Below are 19,137 nucleotides of genomic sequence, written 5' to 3'. Positions count from 1 at the left end.
TGTCCTGCTCTTTTTCTGTGCCCTAAGCTAACTTCTCTCTAGTGTATAAATAAACTCTTCTGATTTTGATAAATACTACAAGGTTTTCAATTCCTGTGAGAAGTCAATGCAAGAACTATAGGAACAGACCCCTCTTTCTTGAATTAAGCACCAAACGCCTAACTGTTAAGCCTCTTTCTCCCTTCCTCTTATTAATCTTATTGTTGGCAGGCAAGTTGTTTATTCAGGAAGGTGTTGATAGATAGTAGCTTAGCTGGGAAATGTTGGCTTAACAAATAAAAATATCATAACTCATTCCTCTGTTGTCTGAACAGCTGTCAGCCCTCATCACAACTCACATGAGAAAATGTCCACCAGTATTGATTTTAAGGAGGTGCATCATCCCATTGAAGGAACTTGGGGTAAAAAAATTAACTGCTAACAATCGTTTATAAAGGTCTAGAATACAAACTTAATGGTAACATCAGAAGTAGTGTGTTGATTGTAGAAAACAGCCCCTAATTCTGTAAGGATTTTTCTATTCAACAAAGCCCCACTTAGTCAGAAATCTTTGGATCTGAATATACAGTTCAGACTGAATATGCATGAATATTCATTTGGACTGAATATGTATCCTCTATTGCTACATCTATGTATTGCTGAGATCCCCTGCTCTTTTAATAACTCCTCAAAGCATGCTAATATTGGGTTGCTTTGTCAGTAACTTTATTTCTTCTTATCCATTGGTTGTTCTTAATGCCAGCTCCATTATTTGTGGTGGCAGTGAGATGCATAAACTGAAAATTCTCTTGTGCTGTCTCTAACTTCTGTGTAACTGTCTCTTTTCTTATGGTAGCAAATTATACAGTAAGAATATAGTATTTCCACTGAGATTCTTGTCAAATCACCCGTATTCAGAGCTCCAACTTTTCTCTAGTGGGATCCAAAGGATCTTGCAGTGCCTCCCAGGAGCATATCCTGGTGTATTGAGTGCCTTGTAAATGCTCTCTCTTTTCTTTATTATATCACTCACAATGCCTTGTGATACAGTGATACAAGGCAACTGTAACCAACTCAACCATCTTCTTGCCATGCACTGGATTACAGACACTCTTATTGATTTGATGCCCACTGTACATTGTTGCACCGCCACCACTCGTTGGTTTATTTCCACCCAATAAATCTATGACGCATTATTAATCTCTTACTCATTATTCATCTCTAACGAGGAGCTCTGAAAACACTACCACAAATAAGAAAGACAAGGATAAGGATGGATAATACTTTGGTGACTGGGAAATGGATAATGATATTAAAAGCTTATCGTAGGTTTACATAATCAAATCACTAGATAAGAGTTCTGAAGAAGATCGTGATGTTGTTGGTGATGATGATGGTGGTGGCGATGATGATGATGATGGTAGCGATGATGATGATGATGATGATCATTATGGAGAAGGGTCTGGGCACTTAAATCCTGAAACCGTTCTTGAATGGAACAGCAGTGGTGATAACGAACCTCGGCCATCGAAAACCAGTAAGCATTAATTCCTGTAATGTATGCACTGCGCTATAATGAAAGTCATTAGATGTGTCTCAGTAAACAATGGGATTTGGATGTATGTGTACATATTAAGCACTCTAGAAGTAATAAATGATAATCTATAAGGAATAATTTGCACCATACATAATTCAGAAATACAACTGCATCGAATCGAAAATTAATTTATAATGTTATAATGAAATTCTGGATATAGTGGAAGATTACTGCTTAATAATAGACAACACAAAGCAAAGAAGGTTTAATTGAGTACCATGAATTATATTACTCTGCCATTTTTTCTATGCATATCCTACACTGGTATAATCCTATTGGCTTATTCTGGAAATGGAAACTTGGATGCATACTTACAAACAAAAGTCTCATTTTGTGTTTTATGCTTGAGCTTCATTTAGCTCTGAGTTGCCTTACTTACCTCTTCTCATTGGAGTATGTTAGGCATTTGTCCTAGGAATGCATATTATGAAACTACGCTTTCCTTGGTAAACATCCTGAAACTCCTTTGGTTTCTTTTGCATTGGATTATCTCTAAAATGGGGACATTGCAAAGTGTGCTGGTGCCTTCAGTTGTATTTGGAAAAGTACCATTCCTATCAGTACATTTAATCTCTAGGCTCTGACTTTTATCATTCATGTTATTTGTGCACAGGTGGTCTATGAGGTCAAATTTATTTTGCTATGGTGAGATGGTGGTTGTTTTGTGGTGGTGGTAAAAGCTATTCTTTGGGTTTAGCAACAAGCATTAAGTTATATGCTAAACTAACATATGTTGTTCATATCTTCCTGGATTATTCTTCCTCTAATTGTGGAAAATGCAATTTAGTGAAATCAGTCAAGTGGCTTGTAGTCATTTGTATCTATCAGAAGTGTAGTGGGTCTCATTGTATGAATCATGCATTTTGCTATAGTTCTTCCACAGTGAAGCAAAGCAAATCGTAAGTCAAAGTGTTCATTTCAAAGGAAAAAATTCTGTGGATCAAAACTTTATTTTACTGTTTTCCAACATAATTTTATACAGTAGTTGGAGACATATATTTTTGTGCCTTTAGCAACAGCCTTACTTGCTTGCTTGCTTACTTACTTACTATTTTTATTTCATAAAGCCATTGTTATCCCACACTTTACACACTTTCCATTGCATTTAAGACTGATTTTTAGGAGAAGCAGATTTGTTGCACAAAACTTGCTTTAATTGTATAACCTGAGTTTGCTGGTACATGACTGAGCAGCACCCAGGAGTAACGACAGTGTGGAAGTACCCTTACTTTTCTGTATCAAGTTGCTGTTCAAAGCACAGAACCAATCCCAGTTTTTGTTTTAATGACAACCTTTGGTTATAAGTGGAAAGGTTAGTATGCATAGCACTTGATAGTAACAGAAGGGTTGAGTTTGGATTTTTGTAATGATCTCTGAAACTCATCAGTGGTCATGACTGCAATTTTCTTCAGCAGTAGTACAAAACTAGTGGCACTATTGTGCAATTGCCCACCTGAACTTAAAATAAATGCAGAATTTGTCTCTGCCACTCTGATGAAATCATTTTAAAACAAAAGTAAAATGTTAAGTTTCCAAAATTCTATTTTTCCAAGACATTTGAGGGCAATGATCCTGACATTTGCCCATTGATGTGGGTTTTCCAGAAGTGTTTGCATCAGAAAATTTTCTAACCTAGCATATTTATTGTACTTGTGTTTAAGTAAATAGAACAAAACCTTTGAAACGTCCAAACTTTCCCAATATTACATTAACAATTGGCAGCCATTCATTGCCACTTAGGAAACAGAAACTAGAAAAATGTTCATTTGGGAAAATTTTCTATCCCATATCATGGGTTTTGCTTGCAGATCTACTACTCTTGCAGCAGCAAATTTCAGCCAGAGTGAATATTTGCAATCTAAAGAGGACATACTCCTGATTCATGGTTGTTTATTTATTCAGTATTTGATGGCATTCAATGGACATGTGTGAACTGTCCACTGTAAAGTATTGCATTTGATTTCAAATTGTTGTGCCTGCGATGGTGAATTTCAGAGGGCTCTCTCACACATGTAAGTCTCCACTTGATGCTAAAGATGAAACTACATGGATATGTGAGCTGTGCATTAAAAATACCTGTACAATATAGATGGCTTATGTTATACCCATGTGTTATACCCAAGAAATAATACCAATGTTAATTGGTTGGTGGTAGTGTGGAATATAGTCAAATAAATATCAATTCAACTATTGTCACAACAGCTGTGGTCTCCACCAAAGATGTCAAGCATGATGACTCGGCCCATGATTCATTTCTGCATGGTGTACACTCTGAAAAAGACAGTGAAGTCAGATATTCAACAAATGGCACAAGGGAGGATGTGCTACCCCGAATTGTTCCTGTAGGTGATGATGAACATTATTCAACAGCTACTGGTATGACTACTAAAGCATGATCTTGACACTACCTCTTTCATGTCAACATCAACTCTCACAGTATCAAAGTCTAGAAGTTAGTTTATAACTAGAATCATGGTGCAGTGCTACATCTGTAGTATATCTGCTACTACATCTGCAGATAATATGCTGTGATTACTTTAAAAAAAGAAAGTAGAGCCACACATTTGAAGGCATTTCCCCCCAGATGTGTTCTGTTAAATCTTAACAAAACCATGAAACCAAACCTCACGTGTTATTTGGCTTTGGCTAAGCAAGAGTGAGTCACAAATCCCAAATCTGAATTTATTTTAGACTCCGAAGTTCCCTGAAATTTGCAGAAGTTCCAAACCAACATGTCATCCCTGTCTAACCATATCTTAAAGCAGTATTTTTTAAAGTGCTGTCATATGTAACCACGTTGGCCTCAATTCAGTGCTACACAAAGGAAGTTTGGCAGTGCTAAAGTACACATAGATCAGACACGCAGCAGCCAGTAAAAGTCGGTATGGAAACATGATGAGATTGGCCCATACAAAATCAAGTTGCTGCTGTGTTTTTCAAGTAGCCAGTGCTTGTAGACTTCACAAAATTGGCTCAAATCAGTTCCTTCTTTAGAAAGTTGGGAGCTAACATGAGCTCATTTTGTTCACTTTGTTTTAAAGAAAGAACTATATAAACTGCTATTCAAACACATGAAAACAGAGATCTTTTGAACCCAAGGGCATATAGATTTGCCAACATTAGAGGACGACTGCAATATTAGGGAATGAAAGATGAATAAATGGCATTTATACAAACACATACACAACTTGCATTGCAATTTTGGTTTGGTTCATTATGGAAATGTATTAGCATTTTCTCTTGCAGATGGGGTCTACCTTGCTTTCCTATTCCATAGGGCTTTCTGTGGGCTTGGTGTTATTTCTCAAAATCTAAAGCATGTTCTCTTGGGCTCATCTCAGGCAGTCATCATAATGTTCAACACATTATGCTTCCTGCTGAATGCTGGGAAAAGGTTTGACTCTGAAGGAAAAATCTGGTGGTGTGGTGGTGGTACCTCAAGATGCTTCTGACCGTTTCCTTGGATTTAAACAGCAGCACCTTTAGAACTGTATAAGGCTATGCTGAAATGATTGAACTACATCTGGCTCAGAATGCCAGCCAAAATATTTTTTTCAAGTTGAATGTGTGAACCAACATTATCTATCTGCAGCATTTGGCCTTAGTGCCTGGAACAAATGTCCAAACATATTCCAAAAAGTACAATTTCAAAGAAAAAGGAAGAAGAAAAAGAAGACAAGAAAGAAAAAGTTTATGGACTTAAGATGGTGCTGTGATTTCAGTTGTACAAAGCCTTGGCATCTATCAAAGACATTTGATAGATCAGTTAAAGGTGCAAGCTGTTGTCACATCTTTTCCGCCTATAATACTGTTACACGCCTTTCCGCTATTCCTACTGGTCTCTGGGGCACTGTCTGGAAAATCAGCAACTTCTGATAATCGAGGTGATGACACTGGGTGGCTGTGAATTCAACAATACTTTCCAAAAAAATTATCTACTTTCCTCCTCCTCTTCCTTATGCACATAATTGAAAAAGCAAGCCATGTCTAGTTTAACAAGAGAAAGTGAACAATCTGGATGGTTGTTCAGCAAGCATAACACTGCAACTGATTCAAAACATCATCATAACAGCTGGGTCCTCCAGTGATGATTTCTTCAAGCAGGAAGACTCAACTCAGAATCCACTAGATGGTGCTCTCTCTGGATTAGAAACTGAAGACACATTACCTACAACCATAGCTTCAGACGTATTGCATCCTGTGCTTGTTCCATCAAGTGAAAGAGAAAGAACTCTGGAGGAAGAATCTTCCCACCATACAGGTATCAGAACCAATAGTGAACTGTAGAATTAGATTTTCATTTGGATTGTTTGCTTTCATTTCCTGATCCAGGTTTCTGGAGAAATGGTGTTTAACCATACTTAAAAATAGTCACGGGGGGGGGGTGTTGTGAGTTTCCTTTATTCTTCCATATATTAGAGATTTGAGTTCCAAACTGTTGAGAGTTTTGCTTTTCGCAGCCATCTTCTCCCATTATTTTTAGTTACATTTTAAATAGATAGGTACAATCTAAGTGTCAAACGTACCCCAGATATGTCATACCGATAAAATTTATGTTTATACCATTGGCTAGTAAACCTATATAAATATCTAAAAGTAGACTGTACTGGGCTTGATGGGCCAGTGGTTTGACTGAATATTAAGGATGTGCCGTGTGTGAGAACACAGAGGTATAAATCAAGACCACTTTGCTATTTGGTTATTCTGAAGTTATCTCTGTGTTATCCCTGTTGTGGCAATGCAGCAGCTTGAGTTGTATTGGTTGCCAGACTTATTGCTACAGTATGCAAATTGAAGAATCTGGGTTTAAGCTGATGTAAGCCTACGGAACTCAGTGGAAGTAGCTGATTCTGTAAGAAGACTGAATTTTCATCCAAGCATTTTGGCTGAATTGGTTTGTGCATTAGTCATTCTATCCATTTCCACACAGAAAGAAAAATTATATAAAATGATAAAATTATACCTCTTCTTGCACTAACTAGTGATTAGCATGCCATCTCAAACATAGGAAGCTGCCTTATACTGAGTCACGCCACTGCTCCATCTAGCTCAAGATGGACATTCTACACTGACTAGCAGAAGCTCTGCCAGGTTTCAGACAGAGTCTTTCCCAGTCCTATGTGGAGATGCTAGAGACTGAACCCTTCTGCATGCAAAGCAGATTCTCTGCCACTGAGTCAAGCTTCTTCCCCATGGAAGGTTTGAACTATACTGATTCAAATAACCACCTCAGTACAGTGACACTGTGTTGAGGTGAGAGTTCTGACAGGCAGAATGGGCTTCCCTATTAACTTCTGTTGAGGTGGCGATTCTACATGCATAAATAAGGTTTCCATCCTATGGTGAAACAATTGGCGGAGCCTGTTTCCATTGGAGTTCACACACAGAACTTTCTGAGTCTCTCACTATCTACTAAACACACGGAAATCCAAAATATTGAGTTACTGATTCCTGCATTGTTTATCATTGCTACAATAGTTCTAGCCTTCAATGAAAGTGCTGAACATGAAGAATCACCTCAAGATCAGTTATCCGCAGTGGGCAAACCTGGGCGGAGAAGTGGTTCTGCCACAAACAGAACGATCCTTGGTGTCCTAGAAACACTTATTCCTCAAAGTGAGAAGCTTCATGACAATGAATCTTCTCAGACAGGTACTGCCTGCAGGATGTTAATGTAATCTTCCTATGTTCAGTTCTATTTCTCTTTTATGTCAGCGAATAGGAAGGCTTTTATGTCTCAGCGAGAAGTCCAGCCTTTATTAGAACTGTGGACTGATGCTTCTCCATTTGGGGTGAAACATGGTCTTCAGAAACGGAAGCCATTTTTATTGTGGTAATTGCACAGGAGGAAAGCAGCAGCCTCTCCTATGTCATGGTTCTGATCCAGTTCACCTGCCCCTTACACAGCAGCTACATTCACAGACCTGCATCTCACATATATTTAGGCCTTCTTACTACCCTTTAAAGTGAATTCCTAGTATTCCAGTATTAGGGCACTAAGATAATCATGGCAGTCTGACAAAACCTTCCATTAATAATGGATTGTTAGCATTCCCAATAATGGATGGCATTACCGCCAGTCCATGGAGGCCCAACCTCCAAACGGCGCCATACCTTCTGCAGGATCCTATGCACATTTCTTTGTCCTGCTACCTCAGTCAGTGTTAAAGAATGGTGGACCCATTTTATTTTGCATCAGAGGCACCTAGGTTTTAAAAAGAGGTAGCTTTGAGAAGAGCCACTATTCCATTCAAACAGATAAGTCACATTTCATCATCTGAGTAGGGCTTCATATCATATTAGTTTTATTTCATCTTGACACCACCCCCCCAATATAATTCAATCTCTGACACCAAGAATATTAGTGTCAGAGTGCTTTACACACAATTATTTTGCTTGGGCCTCTGTTGTGTAGATGCAGCCCATTACTGTTGTTTTAGCGTTTCTTCAAGTAGAAAATACTCCACATTTACTGTAGATAACCAAAATTATCTACAGTATTTACTAATTTGTATTTCTGTTGCCTGCTTTGCCGTCACAACATTGAAAGAACAAATTTGTTTTTACAAATACTTGGTAGTTGTGCCATAAACAGCATGTGTCTATGAGAAAGTCAAAATACCTCATTTGCAAGCTTATTTCTTTTCTTTTTTTAGAAACCTAGCTGTCTGGAAATAAGAAATGAACAAAATATGTTGTCTTCATACCATTTAACTAAAACCTAAATCATTTTATAGCTGTGAATTACAAAATGCTTGCTTCACATGTACATAATAATGGCTAGATAAGATATTGTTTCAAAGGATTTAACTAAAATGAATTAACTGAAATATGAACTGGTTTTTTTAATTTAAAAGTGCTTATACAAAAATGGTAATAGAGAATCTTGACTTAGTGACAGATAAACAGACCCCTAAAAGGCACCCTTTTTCCTTGAGTGCCACCAGTGTAGCTGGATTCATATTGAACTGCAAGATGCATGTACAATAGACAGTGGTTCTGCATATATTAAATTAACAAATACTTCACCACAAAAGCAGATAATGGGATGAAAGTTGAAGAATCCACTCAAGGCCCACCATCTCATGGCATATATCCTGAATGGTCCAATGAAGAAAGATACCCTACAAACTCATCGAGCAAAGAGACACTACCTGAAATTATTCATCCAAGTGAAAATGAGCAAAAAAATGAATCCATTTATACAGGTATATCTCAGAAAAGTTCTATTCAGCCCCAATCATTAATTATTATTTCCTACGAAGGGTGTAATCCTGACTCCTATGAAGTCAGCATGAATCAGGATTGCAGCCTTAACTACTGATACATTCTAAGAAAATTATTTAATCTACATAACATGGGTGAGATAGTGAAAATGTGGTATTGATTCACTCATCATTGTAACAGTTGTGGTCTCCATGAGTGAGATTAACTGTGAAGATTGATGATCATGGTATATTGATTAATGAGATCCATCTTGGTGGGATCAATGAAAACAGATATCCTACAAAAACATCTAAAAATGGAATTATGCCTGGTCTCATTTCAAATGTAAACTAGCATGAAGAGGATTTGGAAATATCTCATTCGGGTACTAGGAAGAAAAAGAAAATTCTGCATTGTTAAACTTTTCTATACTTTTAAAATTCATTTAATAAATGTATAGTCGCCTTTCAGAACAACAACCAAAAACAAAAACAAAAAAACAACTTCCACAAGATGGCTTAACAAATATGTAAACTCAAGATCAAACAATAATTTAAAAACAATTTAGAAAACCCCAAACCCACAAGAAAATAGTAGCAAGCTTGCATAGCACATCAGTTAATTTCTAAACAAAACAGAAATGTTTTTGAAGTCTTCTTGGGTTGAAGTCTGCCTAAAGATGAAGCCATGCATACTTCTTTGGAAAAAGAATTTGAGAAATATGGCGCGTTAGATTGGAGGTTATTGTTTCCCCAGATGGAATTTATTACTTTGACAATGCATATGGAGTTCAGTCTTAACCTAATAATTAATACTGCTTAAGCCTTAACCTGATATTTTAATTGACTTCACCTAAAATTCTGATAGTGTCCGTAAAGCTAGATTAGATGGGCATCAAATAATTATGAGGAGGAGACTGTTAACATAGGGTATTGTCTAACTAAATCAAGAGCTGATCCACTGAAATTAATGAATTCATGTTATTCCAGTCCACTGATTTTAATGGGTCTACTCTTTATCAGGCCATCATTTGCTATCTTTCATTGTCTTTAAAACAGATTCAGACATTATTATAGCAGCTGTTGGAATAAACTACAAAGATTCCTCTCATGATTCACACATGTAGGCTCGTTTATATCCTCTTGGGCAGTGAAGGCAAATTTCTTGCAGCTAGAGGAAAAAAACATGAAAACATGAAAAGGTTTTTTAAAAAACCCACCTATTCTTGCCTTTTCTTTTTTTTAGTCTGGATTACTTTTGTCTTCCATTGAGGTATTTATAAATACTCCAGAGTCCGGCAAAATGAGTCCTATGGCAGAAAGATTTGCTTTCCCAGACAAGAGGCTTCAAAAGATTCATGAAGCAGAGATGGTTGTATATGATATTGGCTGGGACAGTGACAATAAATACCTTGCAAATGCATCTAAATTTAATTAGCCACCTAGAATCATTCCTCAGAATAAAAAGCGAGTAAAAAGGAAATGCCACATACAGGTACAGGCAGTGATTCATTATCATTAAATCTTTTAGCTAAATTAGAAATAATAATAATAATAATAATAATAATAATAATAATAATAATAATAATTAACCCCCCATCTGGTTGTGTTTCCCCAGCCACTCTGGGTGGCTTCCAACAAAAGATTAAAAATACATTAAAACATCAGTCATTAAAAACGTCCCTAAACAGGGCTGCCTTCAGATGCCTTCTAAACGTCAGATAGTTGTTTATTCTTTGACATCTGGTGGGAGGGCATTCCATAGGGCGCGTGCCACTACTGAGAAGGCCCTCTACCTGGTTCCCTGTAAGTTTGCTTCTCGCAGTGAGGGAACGGCCAGAAGGCCCTCGGCGCTGGACGTCAGTGTCCGGGCAGAACAATGGGGGTGGAGACGCTCATTCAGGTATACTGGCCCTGTTTTCTGTGTAGATTTTATAGCCATAGAATACGTTTTGGATAGAGCTATAGTTCTGTCTCATCTAAAACGGCTATTGTGGTTACTGATTTCCACTTTCCATGTTAGGGTTAAGTAGAATTGCACTTAGTAAAGCGCATGTGAAAGCAGAGAATTCAAAACTGACCCAGCCATCTTTGTAACAGCAGTAGTCTCCAGTGATAGCACTGACTATGAAGATTCTGGTCGGGATACAATGTTGCACAGTGAGCATTCTGGACAGGATAATGAAGAAAAACATCTCACAAACACATCTGGAAATCATTTGCTGCCTGGAATTCTTCATGCAGCTGAAAGTGAGCATGAAAATGAACGTTCAGACACAGGTATTGACTGGAAAAATAGTAAAAACATTCTTTTTTCAGTAATCTCTCTAGATAAATTTTTTTACTTCTTTTTTCAGTAATCTCTCTAGATAAATTAGAAGCTATCTCAAACTATGTAAAGATGTAATCCTGACTCCATTTAAATAAATGGACTTTCACTAAACACAGGAAGCATGGTGTGATGAAAAAGTATGCAAAATTTGTTTGCTGCTTGAGATTATCTCCTGCCTGAAATAACTCTTCCAAGTTGAAGCAGTCTTGAAATGGAAACATCTCCTTGGGTGTCTTCCAAGTACAGGAATTATAATGGCTTTTAATTCTTCTGGTGTTGGATGAAAGGTACTTGAACTGTAAATCATAGTAGGTAAATGCCATCAGACTAAACATAATTATACTTAAAAATCTGATACGATATTGATTCAATTCAACAAAACATAGCACTTAGTAAGAACTGATGAAAATAACGATACCTATGTAACATTTGAAAAATATTCAAACCATCATTACAACAGCTGTTGCCTCCAGTGATAATGGCAAGCAGGAAGACACCACACAAAAACCACATGCAATGCATCCTGGGTGGGAAAGTGAAGATGAAGATACCACAAACACAACTATGGATAATATCCCACCTATAATTATTCTTTCAAGTGAAGGAAAGCATGAAAAGGAAACACATCATACAGGTACCTCCCAGGAAATAGAACTTTAATAAATTTGCAGTTCTTTGTATTATTTTTCAATTGTACCACATTGTCACCATACTCCATTTGAAGAGCTATCCCAACTACTCTCATTCTCTCTGCCAGTTGATAATAAAGTTCCATTCATTTGCAACAAAATAATGGTATTCATAAACCAGTTAAAAGCAGAGTCAGTAATTACAGGAGATGACTCTCCATACTTAGCCTTTAAATCCAGGTGTGTGTTTTTTATGAGTCACTGTTATAAGGTGGGTGTAGAAAGTACAGAAATAAATTGCCATAGCTGCGACTTCCAGGGATGACAGTGACCACTGACTTAGCATCAGTCAGATGAATGGAGTAATTTAGTGATGAAGTAGTAAGGACAGGTAAAATACAAATAAATCTAGGGCTGAAGACCTATTTGGAATTACGCCTCCAAGTTACAAAAACAAAACAAAACTGTACATGAATAGTCTTGTAGAGATATTATTATTTTTTTGTTAAACCAATCTGTTTCATTGAAATCTTTTGAAGGAAATTCTGCCATCAACATGCCCTTTAGGGATGCTGATGGGCTAACGTATGCATTATTCAGAAAGAGTCAGAAGCCTCCCAATACATAACCATAGAATTATAGAGTTGGAGGGGACCCCCAAAGGCCATCTGGTCCAAGCCCCTGCAATGCAGGAATCTCAACAAAAGTTTCCACAACAGTTGGCCATCTAATCTCTGCTTAAAAACCTCCAGTGAAGGAGAATCCCTTACCTACTAAGGGAGTCCGTTCCACTGTTAGGCTACTCCTATTGTCAGAAGGTTCTTCCTAATGTTTAGCTGGAATCTCCTTTCTTGTAACTTGAATCCATGTGCAATAGAAGGCCAGGTAATGTGCCTCTCGGTAAACAATTTCGTAATAGATTACATAAGCATTGTAATAAATGAATGAATGAATGCTCTAACTATATTGTGACAGCTGTGGTCTCTGATGGTGGTAGTGACCATGAAGATTCTACTCAAGAAGCACATCCTGGCCAGAACAATGAACACAGGCATCCTTCAAACACGTCAACAGATTATTTTGTACCTGGAATTATTTCTTCAGTTGAATACATGCATGGAAATGAAACTTCACATATAGGTACAAGCAAGAAGAAGAAAATTCAGATATTCTCTTTGTTATGTTCTAGATGAATTAGGCTGCTGTATTGAGCTAGATAACAGGTTGCAATTTTAATCTTACTGAAATCAATTACAGTGGTACCTCGGGTTACGAACTTAATTCGTTCCGGAGGTCTGTTCTTAACCTGAAACCTTTCTTAACCTGAGGTACCACCTTAGCTAATGGAGCCTGCTGCACTGCTTGTGTGCAATTTCTGTTCTCATCCTGGGGCAAAGTTCTTAACCCGAGGTACTACTTGCGGGTTAGCGGAGTCTGTAACCCGAAGTACCACTGTATAGAAATTCATTGACATTAAACAAAACAAGGAAGATGCTCGTGTCATGATAGGGCACAATGGTCTGTAATTGATATGAGAACTGGCCATGCAATCATAATATTTAAACTTGATTCCAGCATCATTGGAATAGCAGTGGTCTATAGTTAAGGTGGGACGCGGGTGGCGCTGTGGGTTAAACCACAGAGCCTAGGGCTTGCCGATCAGAAGGTTGGTAGTTTGAATCCCCGCAACAGGGTGAGCTCCCGTTGCTCAGTCCCTGCTCCTGCCAACCTAGCAGTTTGAAAGCACATCAAAGTGCAAGTAGATAAATTGGTACCGCTCTGGTGGGAAGGTAAATGGGGTTTCTGTGCGCTGCTCTGGTTCGCCAGAAGTGGTTTAGTCATGCTGGCCACATGACCCGGAAGCTGTACGCCGGCTCCCTCGGCCGATAAAGCGAGATGAGCGCCGCAACCCCAGAGTCGGCCACAACTAGACCTAATGGTCAGGGGTCCCTTTACCTTTACCTATAGTTACGGTATAAGCCTTGAACATCCATTTTTCATTCATGCACACAGTAAAGCTTTTAAGTAACAATAAAATACACTGCAAATATCTAGAGATAACTTGCTACTTAGTAGTATTCCTCTATCAGAAAGTTAGAATAAAAAGAAAACATTTCATGTAACTATAAAGAGGAAGTGTGCATTTTTGTTTTGTTTCTGTTTTTTCATTCTGTTGATATATTCCAAATGAATTATATTCCTTTTGTGTCCTGGTTTGTAAGGAAACTAAATTTGCATTGAGATCCACTAAAATGTGGTAATGGATATCCATTAGCAATACTAATTTTAAAAAAATTAAATGCGATGCTAAGCAAATCATGTGGGATGTAGTTCTGCAAATGTTACAGAACACTTAACATTAACCCAACCATCATTATCATAGCTGTGGGTTCCAGTGATGATATCAAACATGAAGTTGCTACTCGTGATCCAACGGTACATGATATACATCATGAATCGGGTAGAGAAGATGATTATTCTACAAACAGCACGAAGGATGAAGTACCCATAAGAATTATTCCTCCAGCTGGAAACAATAACATAGATAATTTTGATAATACAGGTAGTTGTGGCAGATCCATTCTTAATTATGTGGTGATTGGTGATGGTGTGGGGAATCACATTGCTCACAACTGGATTCTTACTTTCAGCCAGTAAATATAGTTGAACATGTCAGATGCACAAGAAATGTAATTGCATTTAAATATGAGTAAAGCTGAGAACATTGCGCGGTGAGTTATTGGGAGGGGAGTGGCTTGCAAAAGCCATCATTTTGTATTTTAACACGTCCAAACCTAAGTTCATCATTGATTCACCAAACAGCTGTCATACACAACGATCATGAAGACTCAACTCAACAACCATTACCTCCCATTCATCAGCCAGGCTGGTATGCTGAAGAAATATATCCCACAAATACTTCTAGAGATGGTATACCGATGGGAGTTGATTCAGATAGTGAAAGCAAACAAACAGGTATTGCGCTGAATAATCTATTCATTTCATCACAATGTATGAAATGAAGCACTGTTTTTGAAACAAAGCATTTGTCGTTCTTTAAATCTGTACCCCGCCTTTCCACCAAATGGAAATGTTGATTAATGTCTAGATTTTAAGGTTGGAATTCTAACCTAAGAATATTATTTGTTCCTTTTAACATAAGGTTGCTGTTTTCGGGCAATTTGAGAGGGACTGATTCTTTGGGATCAATGTCTCATGCTCTAGGAAATCCTCTGATTTTAACTTTTGAATGTTAGCTCTAGCCTCTGAGAGTTGAAAGTGCCCTATGGGGATATTTTTAGGCAATGATACATGACTAGGACAAGTGATTTGTTCAAAATAGGGATTAGGGCATAAATTGTACTGAGGCATAGGCATAGCCTTCTGAAAATTAGAATTAAAAGTTCTCTCACTAGAGGCAAGCTTGCTATTCCTTAATAATAATAAGGAACAACTCCTGTTCTAAGAGTTGATTTTATGCAAACCCCATTTAAAGGAGATGTTCCTCCCATCAAGTTTATATCCAGAAAAAACAGGCCTGGCAATATAGACAATAGCATTCATTCCACGACACAAGAACTTGATAGTACCTGGCCAGATATTTCTATGCCGATGTTTTGTTTTGTTCTCAAGCTAGTCTGTAGGGCATAATGTCCTTTGGTTTAAATTTCTGATCATGTGTAGAGCTTGTAGAACATAAACAAACAAGATATACAAATATGGTTCTGAAACTAAGTCTTACATTTTAATTCTTTATATCTCATTCATTATGATTATTATTTGCATATGCCAATCACCCAGAGTCAAATAATGATGTTTGCTGTGATGATCATTTAATTATGACATGATTTATAATAACATTAGCCCAAGTTAAAACCTGTAGAAGAGTTGAAATGAGTGTGTGAGAAAGGGAGTGGTGAGTAGAGAGCAGAAGGTTGAAGAACGTGGGCTCTCATCCACAACTGACAAGTACTTGGCTGTAGCTCATGAATAGTTTTCTCTTCCATCAAAAGTTTATAACACAAATGTCATTGTCAAGTTGATGAAATTTTCTGCATGCCTAATCAACTGTCAGTGTCAGCTGGTGATGTCAGATGCTGGGCCAGAAAATAAAACCAAGGGGGAAGCCAGATCACTGTCAAAGTCTTTTGGAATTTCTGAATTGTAGCAAATCTGGCATCCTAGCATGTTGTTTGGATAGAAATATTCTGCTGGTAGAGTAAGAAGTCAGTGGATCAGAGTGAAAAGCAGCTAATAGTTTTGCTATTTTTACAATCTCAATTCATTTACCATTGCCATAGATGTGGCCAAAGAAGATTCAACCCCAGAACCAGTGAGGCAATGGGGTCATGAAGACAAATACACGACGAAATCAACAGCAGATGTCTTAGTTCCTGGAATTGTTCCTCGAAGAGGAATAAGTCAAAAAAATAATACTGATCATACAGGTATTCAGTAGAATGGTGGTGGGATTCCTTTTAACCCTGTCTATCTTAGGTGAGATAATCTCATGTTGTTAATTTTCATGTCTATTTTAAAACAGACACAGAAAATTAAATTGCATGTAACCTGAACTTATATAAGGTCGAGGAACAGAAACTAAATTGTTACCTTGGCCAGGACCTTATTGGTAAAATGAATGTGTTGAAGTTGCTACTTGAGGACTGTACCATGTGGAGATCACCTCATAAAATAATGTCATAAAATCATTTGTAAGCAGTTGCAGCCTAATGACATTTCCGTATCTTTGAACTTCAGTTTTGAAATTTCCCTGTCAAAATTCCTTGCTTAATATTCTTTAATTGTGGCTAAGGGAGCACATGTGATTGTGATAGCCATGGCCATTTTGATAGCCACCAAGATTGTGAGAAGTACTTGTCTGTTTGCCAGGCACTGCAGGTTTATACAACATAAATTTGTCGAAGGAGTATTGCATTTTGAGTTGTGATCAAATTGTCTGTTTCCCAACTATTCCTGTTACATATGTTATTTTTTTGCGGGGGGGGGGGGAGTGTATGATATGTACAGGGGAATAATTTTCTAAAACAATTTAGGTCATGATTTCTCTATTCCATTCTGCAAATATTTGCATTTATTGTTTCAATTATGTCATTTTGCTATCATGTGAAGCTAATGATCCTTCACAAAATGTATCTATTATACTGTCTGTTGTTACATCTCCTACTTGAGAGCCTAGTGATGTCTTTAAATACTGTATTTATGTCAGTATTAAGGCCAAGATATAAGATTTTGCAGGATGCTTGCTTAAAGATGGCAATGTGTTGAAGTTTTTGGCGTACTTTAGAGACTCGTTTCCTTCCTAGTTTCAGTGGCTAGTGTTTCTTTTTAGGTAGACAATTAGAGCATCTCTTAATATCTGTAGTAAGAACTGATATATTGATTATTCATTTCACTTTGTTGTTCCTGGCATATTCTTGGGCTTTCCAAACTGCTGGTGTGCTTTACATTTCTTGAATATTTATCTCTGCAGAGATAAAAATCGGACTGAATTTGAGCCAGTGGGTTTGTTTAAGTTTTGAAAAAGGGAAGGAAATGACAACACCTTACTTCCCAAGCGTGGTGTGGGTTAATGGGCTTGTTAGCAGGAGCCATGCATGAATTTTATTATTAGACAATATTTCCATGTATAAGCACACTCTAATGTGGCATCTTTTGCCAAATGGTCCTTGGATCCAATGTTACTTTGATCTGAGCTGCTTCTGGCTGTTGATCACTTGAGTCTCCGTCCATTACTACTGGAAGGTTTCAAGAGCAGATCAGAAACATTGCAACCTTCTCTATTTTGTTCTTTTTAAACTTTCAGTATAGTAGGAATTTTGTAAAACAAAAAAACCGTTTTAATTCTGCAAATTTCAAGGTTAATTTAGTTAATAGTTGATTCAACCATCATTACGACAGCAGTAGTCTCAAAGGATGGAACCAAAACTGAAGAATCAACACAAGATCCACAGTTACATGGATTGCGTCCTGAATGGAGCACTGAAGATGAGCCTGTTGTAAATGGCACTCAAGATTATGTATTACCTGGAGTTTTTCCTGAAATTGACAGTGGTTCTGACAGACATCCATCATCGCCTACTGCCAGTAAGAGTTATAAATTCCAGGAACTTCAGCTAACCTTTACTTTTCCATACATCAAAATCTTGGGGAAATGTGGTGTGGAAACAAATAGCTATTAGATGGAAATCTTACTGTGATTACATTCTGTTTATTTCATGGCTTCTTGCAAAGATGCATGATCAAACTCTGATTTTAATGAATGCGTTTGCACTAGTCGAAGGAAGGTGTGTGATCGTTTCTCAACAATCTTTCTGTCACTCCAGTTTCGGGTATTAGTTGATTTTTCTCCCTTTTCTCACTTATGGGAACTATTTCAAATTAGTAACAGATTAATACATATTTCTATAAGTATCACTACAAACAATTACACATAGCAATATTAGCTAACGTCTGCGGCGTTTGCATGCATTTGATAAGTGTATGTGGTGTTATGGAAAGGCAGTTTCACCCTGATTGCTACAGGGATACACTTCACAGAACTCAAAATACAGGGCTAAAGAATTTAAAAAAAATACCACTAGCTGGAAATTTAAAAGAAGAAAGCATTTTATCATGGTTTGGAAAACTGATTTTAATTTTCATAGAGTAATGGATCCCTCTTTTCCCTTTCCTTAGCATAGCCTGCCAGTATTTTACAAAAGAAGGCTTTTTGAAATGGTTGGCAAACAAGGTGTGATATTGAGAAACCCAAATGAAAGCTCTGAGGAAACTGTGGTTTATATGGAGCTTAAGCACTGCTGTATCCTTGTACTTTACCATTCCAATGTCAAGGAATAGGGCCTTGTTATGAAACTCAACGCACCTGTGTTTCCTTTGACAATATCATGTATTTTTTTTGTCTGTGAAAACTCAAGGGCTCCAGATTTATATAACACAGCTCTAATGTTTTGTGAGTAATGCATGTTTGTTTGTTTTTTATCTAGGTGTTAACCCAAATGACCCGAAGGGGTCTGGAAGAGGGACACACATTGACCAGACAGGGGAATCGCCAAAAAGCGAGCCACGAATGGCTATCATACCAGGTTGGTGTCTTTACTTTTACCATTTTTGTCTATTATAAAGTCCTATTGGTTTGTGATTGCTCCTCTCACTGCCACCACTTGAAGTGGTGAGCCTCTAGGTCAGTGGTTCCCAATCTTTTTATGGCCATGCCCCACCTCAGCATCTCTAAAATCCTGATTCCCCACCTCGGTGACATATAATTCTTATTATTTAAGAAGTGAACTCCTATTCACGTGGAGGAAGCCTAAAAGGCCATTAACTGTTAATAACTCGTTCTCAAATTGCCCCCGTGTGGGGCGTGTGCCCCACTTT

At 37.5% G+C, this 19,137-nt stretch overlaps 1 protein-coding gene across 19 annotated transcripts in view; it reads left to right on the top strand.

The window, feature by feature from the left end:
- CD44 (CD44 molecule (Indian blood group)) overlaps positions 1 to 19,137 on the top strand; it is a 71,407-nt gene that overhangs the window by 49,074 nt on the left and 3,196 nt on the right. The window contains exons 9-22 of one of the 19 annotated variants that reach the window (XM_053387924.1): positions 315 to 401; positions 1,331 to 1,516; positions 3,779 to 3,922; positions 5,649 to 5,837; positions 7,055 to 7,228; positions 8,614 to 8,784; positions 10,882 to 11,061; positions 11,574 to 11,747; positions 12,718 to 12,882; positions 14,126 to 14,305; positions 14,566 to 14,718; positions 16,044 to 16,190; positions 17,662 to 17,847; positions 18,747 to 18,845. In XM_053387924.1, the coding sequence (XP_053243899.1) occupies positions 315 to 401; positions 1,331 to 1,516; positions 3,779 to 3,922; positions 5,649 to 5,837; positions 7,055 to 7,228; positions 8,614 to 8,784; positions 10,882 to 11,061; positions 11,574 to 11,747; positions 12,718 to 12,882; positions 14,126 to 14,305; positions 14,566 to 14,718; positions 16,044 to 16,190; positions 17,662 to 17,847; positions 18,747 to 18,845 (2,235 nt within the window). Of the gene's footprint in view, positions 1 to 314; positions 402 to 1,330; positions 1,517 to 3,778; positions 3,953 to 5,648; positions 5,838 to 7,054; positions 7,229 to 8,613; positions 8,785 to 10,881; positions 11,062 to 11,573; positions 11,748 to 12,717; positions 12,883 to 14,125; positions 14,306 to 14,565; positions 14,719 to 16,043; positions 16,191 to 17,661; positions 17,848 to 18,746; positions 18,846 to 19,137 lie in introns of all 19 variants that reach the window. The other 18 variants (XM_053387906.1, XM_053387897.1, XM_053387916.1 and 15 more) reach the window with 18 other exon arrangements.

Source organism: Podarcis raffonei, chromosome 1 (assembly GCF_027172205.1).
Source record: "Podarcis raffonei isolate rPodRaf1 chromosome 1, rPodRaf1.pri, whole genome shotgun sequence".
NCBI lineage: Eukaryota > Metazoa > Chordata > Lepidosauria > Squamata > Lacertidae > Podarcis > Podarcis raffonei.
Note: the sequence above shows the minus strand (reverse complement) of the source record. Positions and strands in the feature narration are given on the sequence as shown.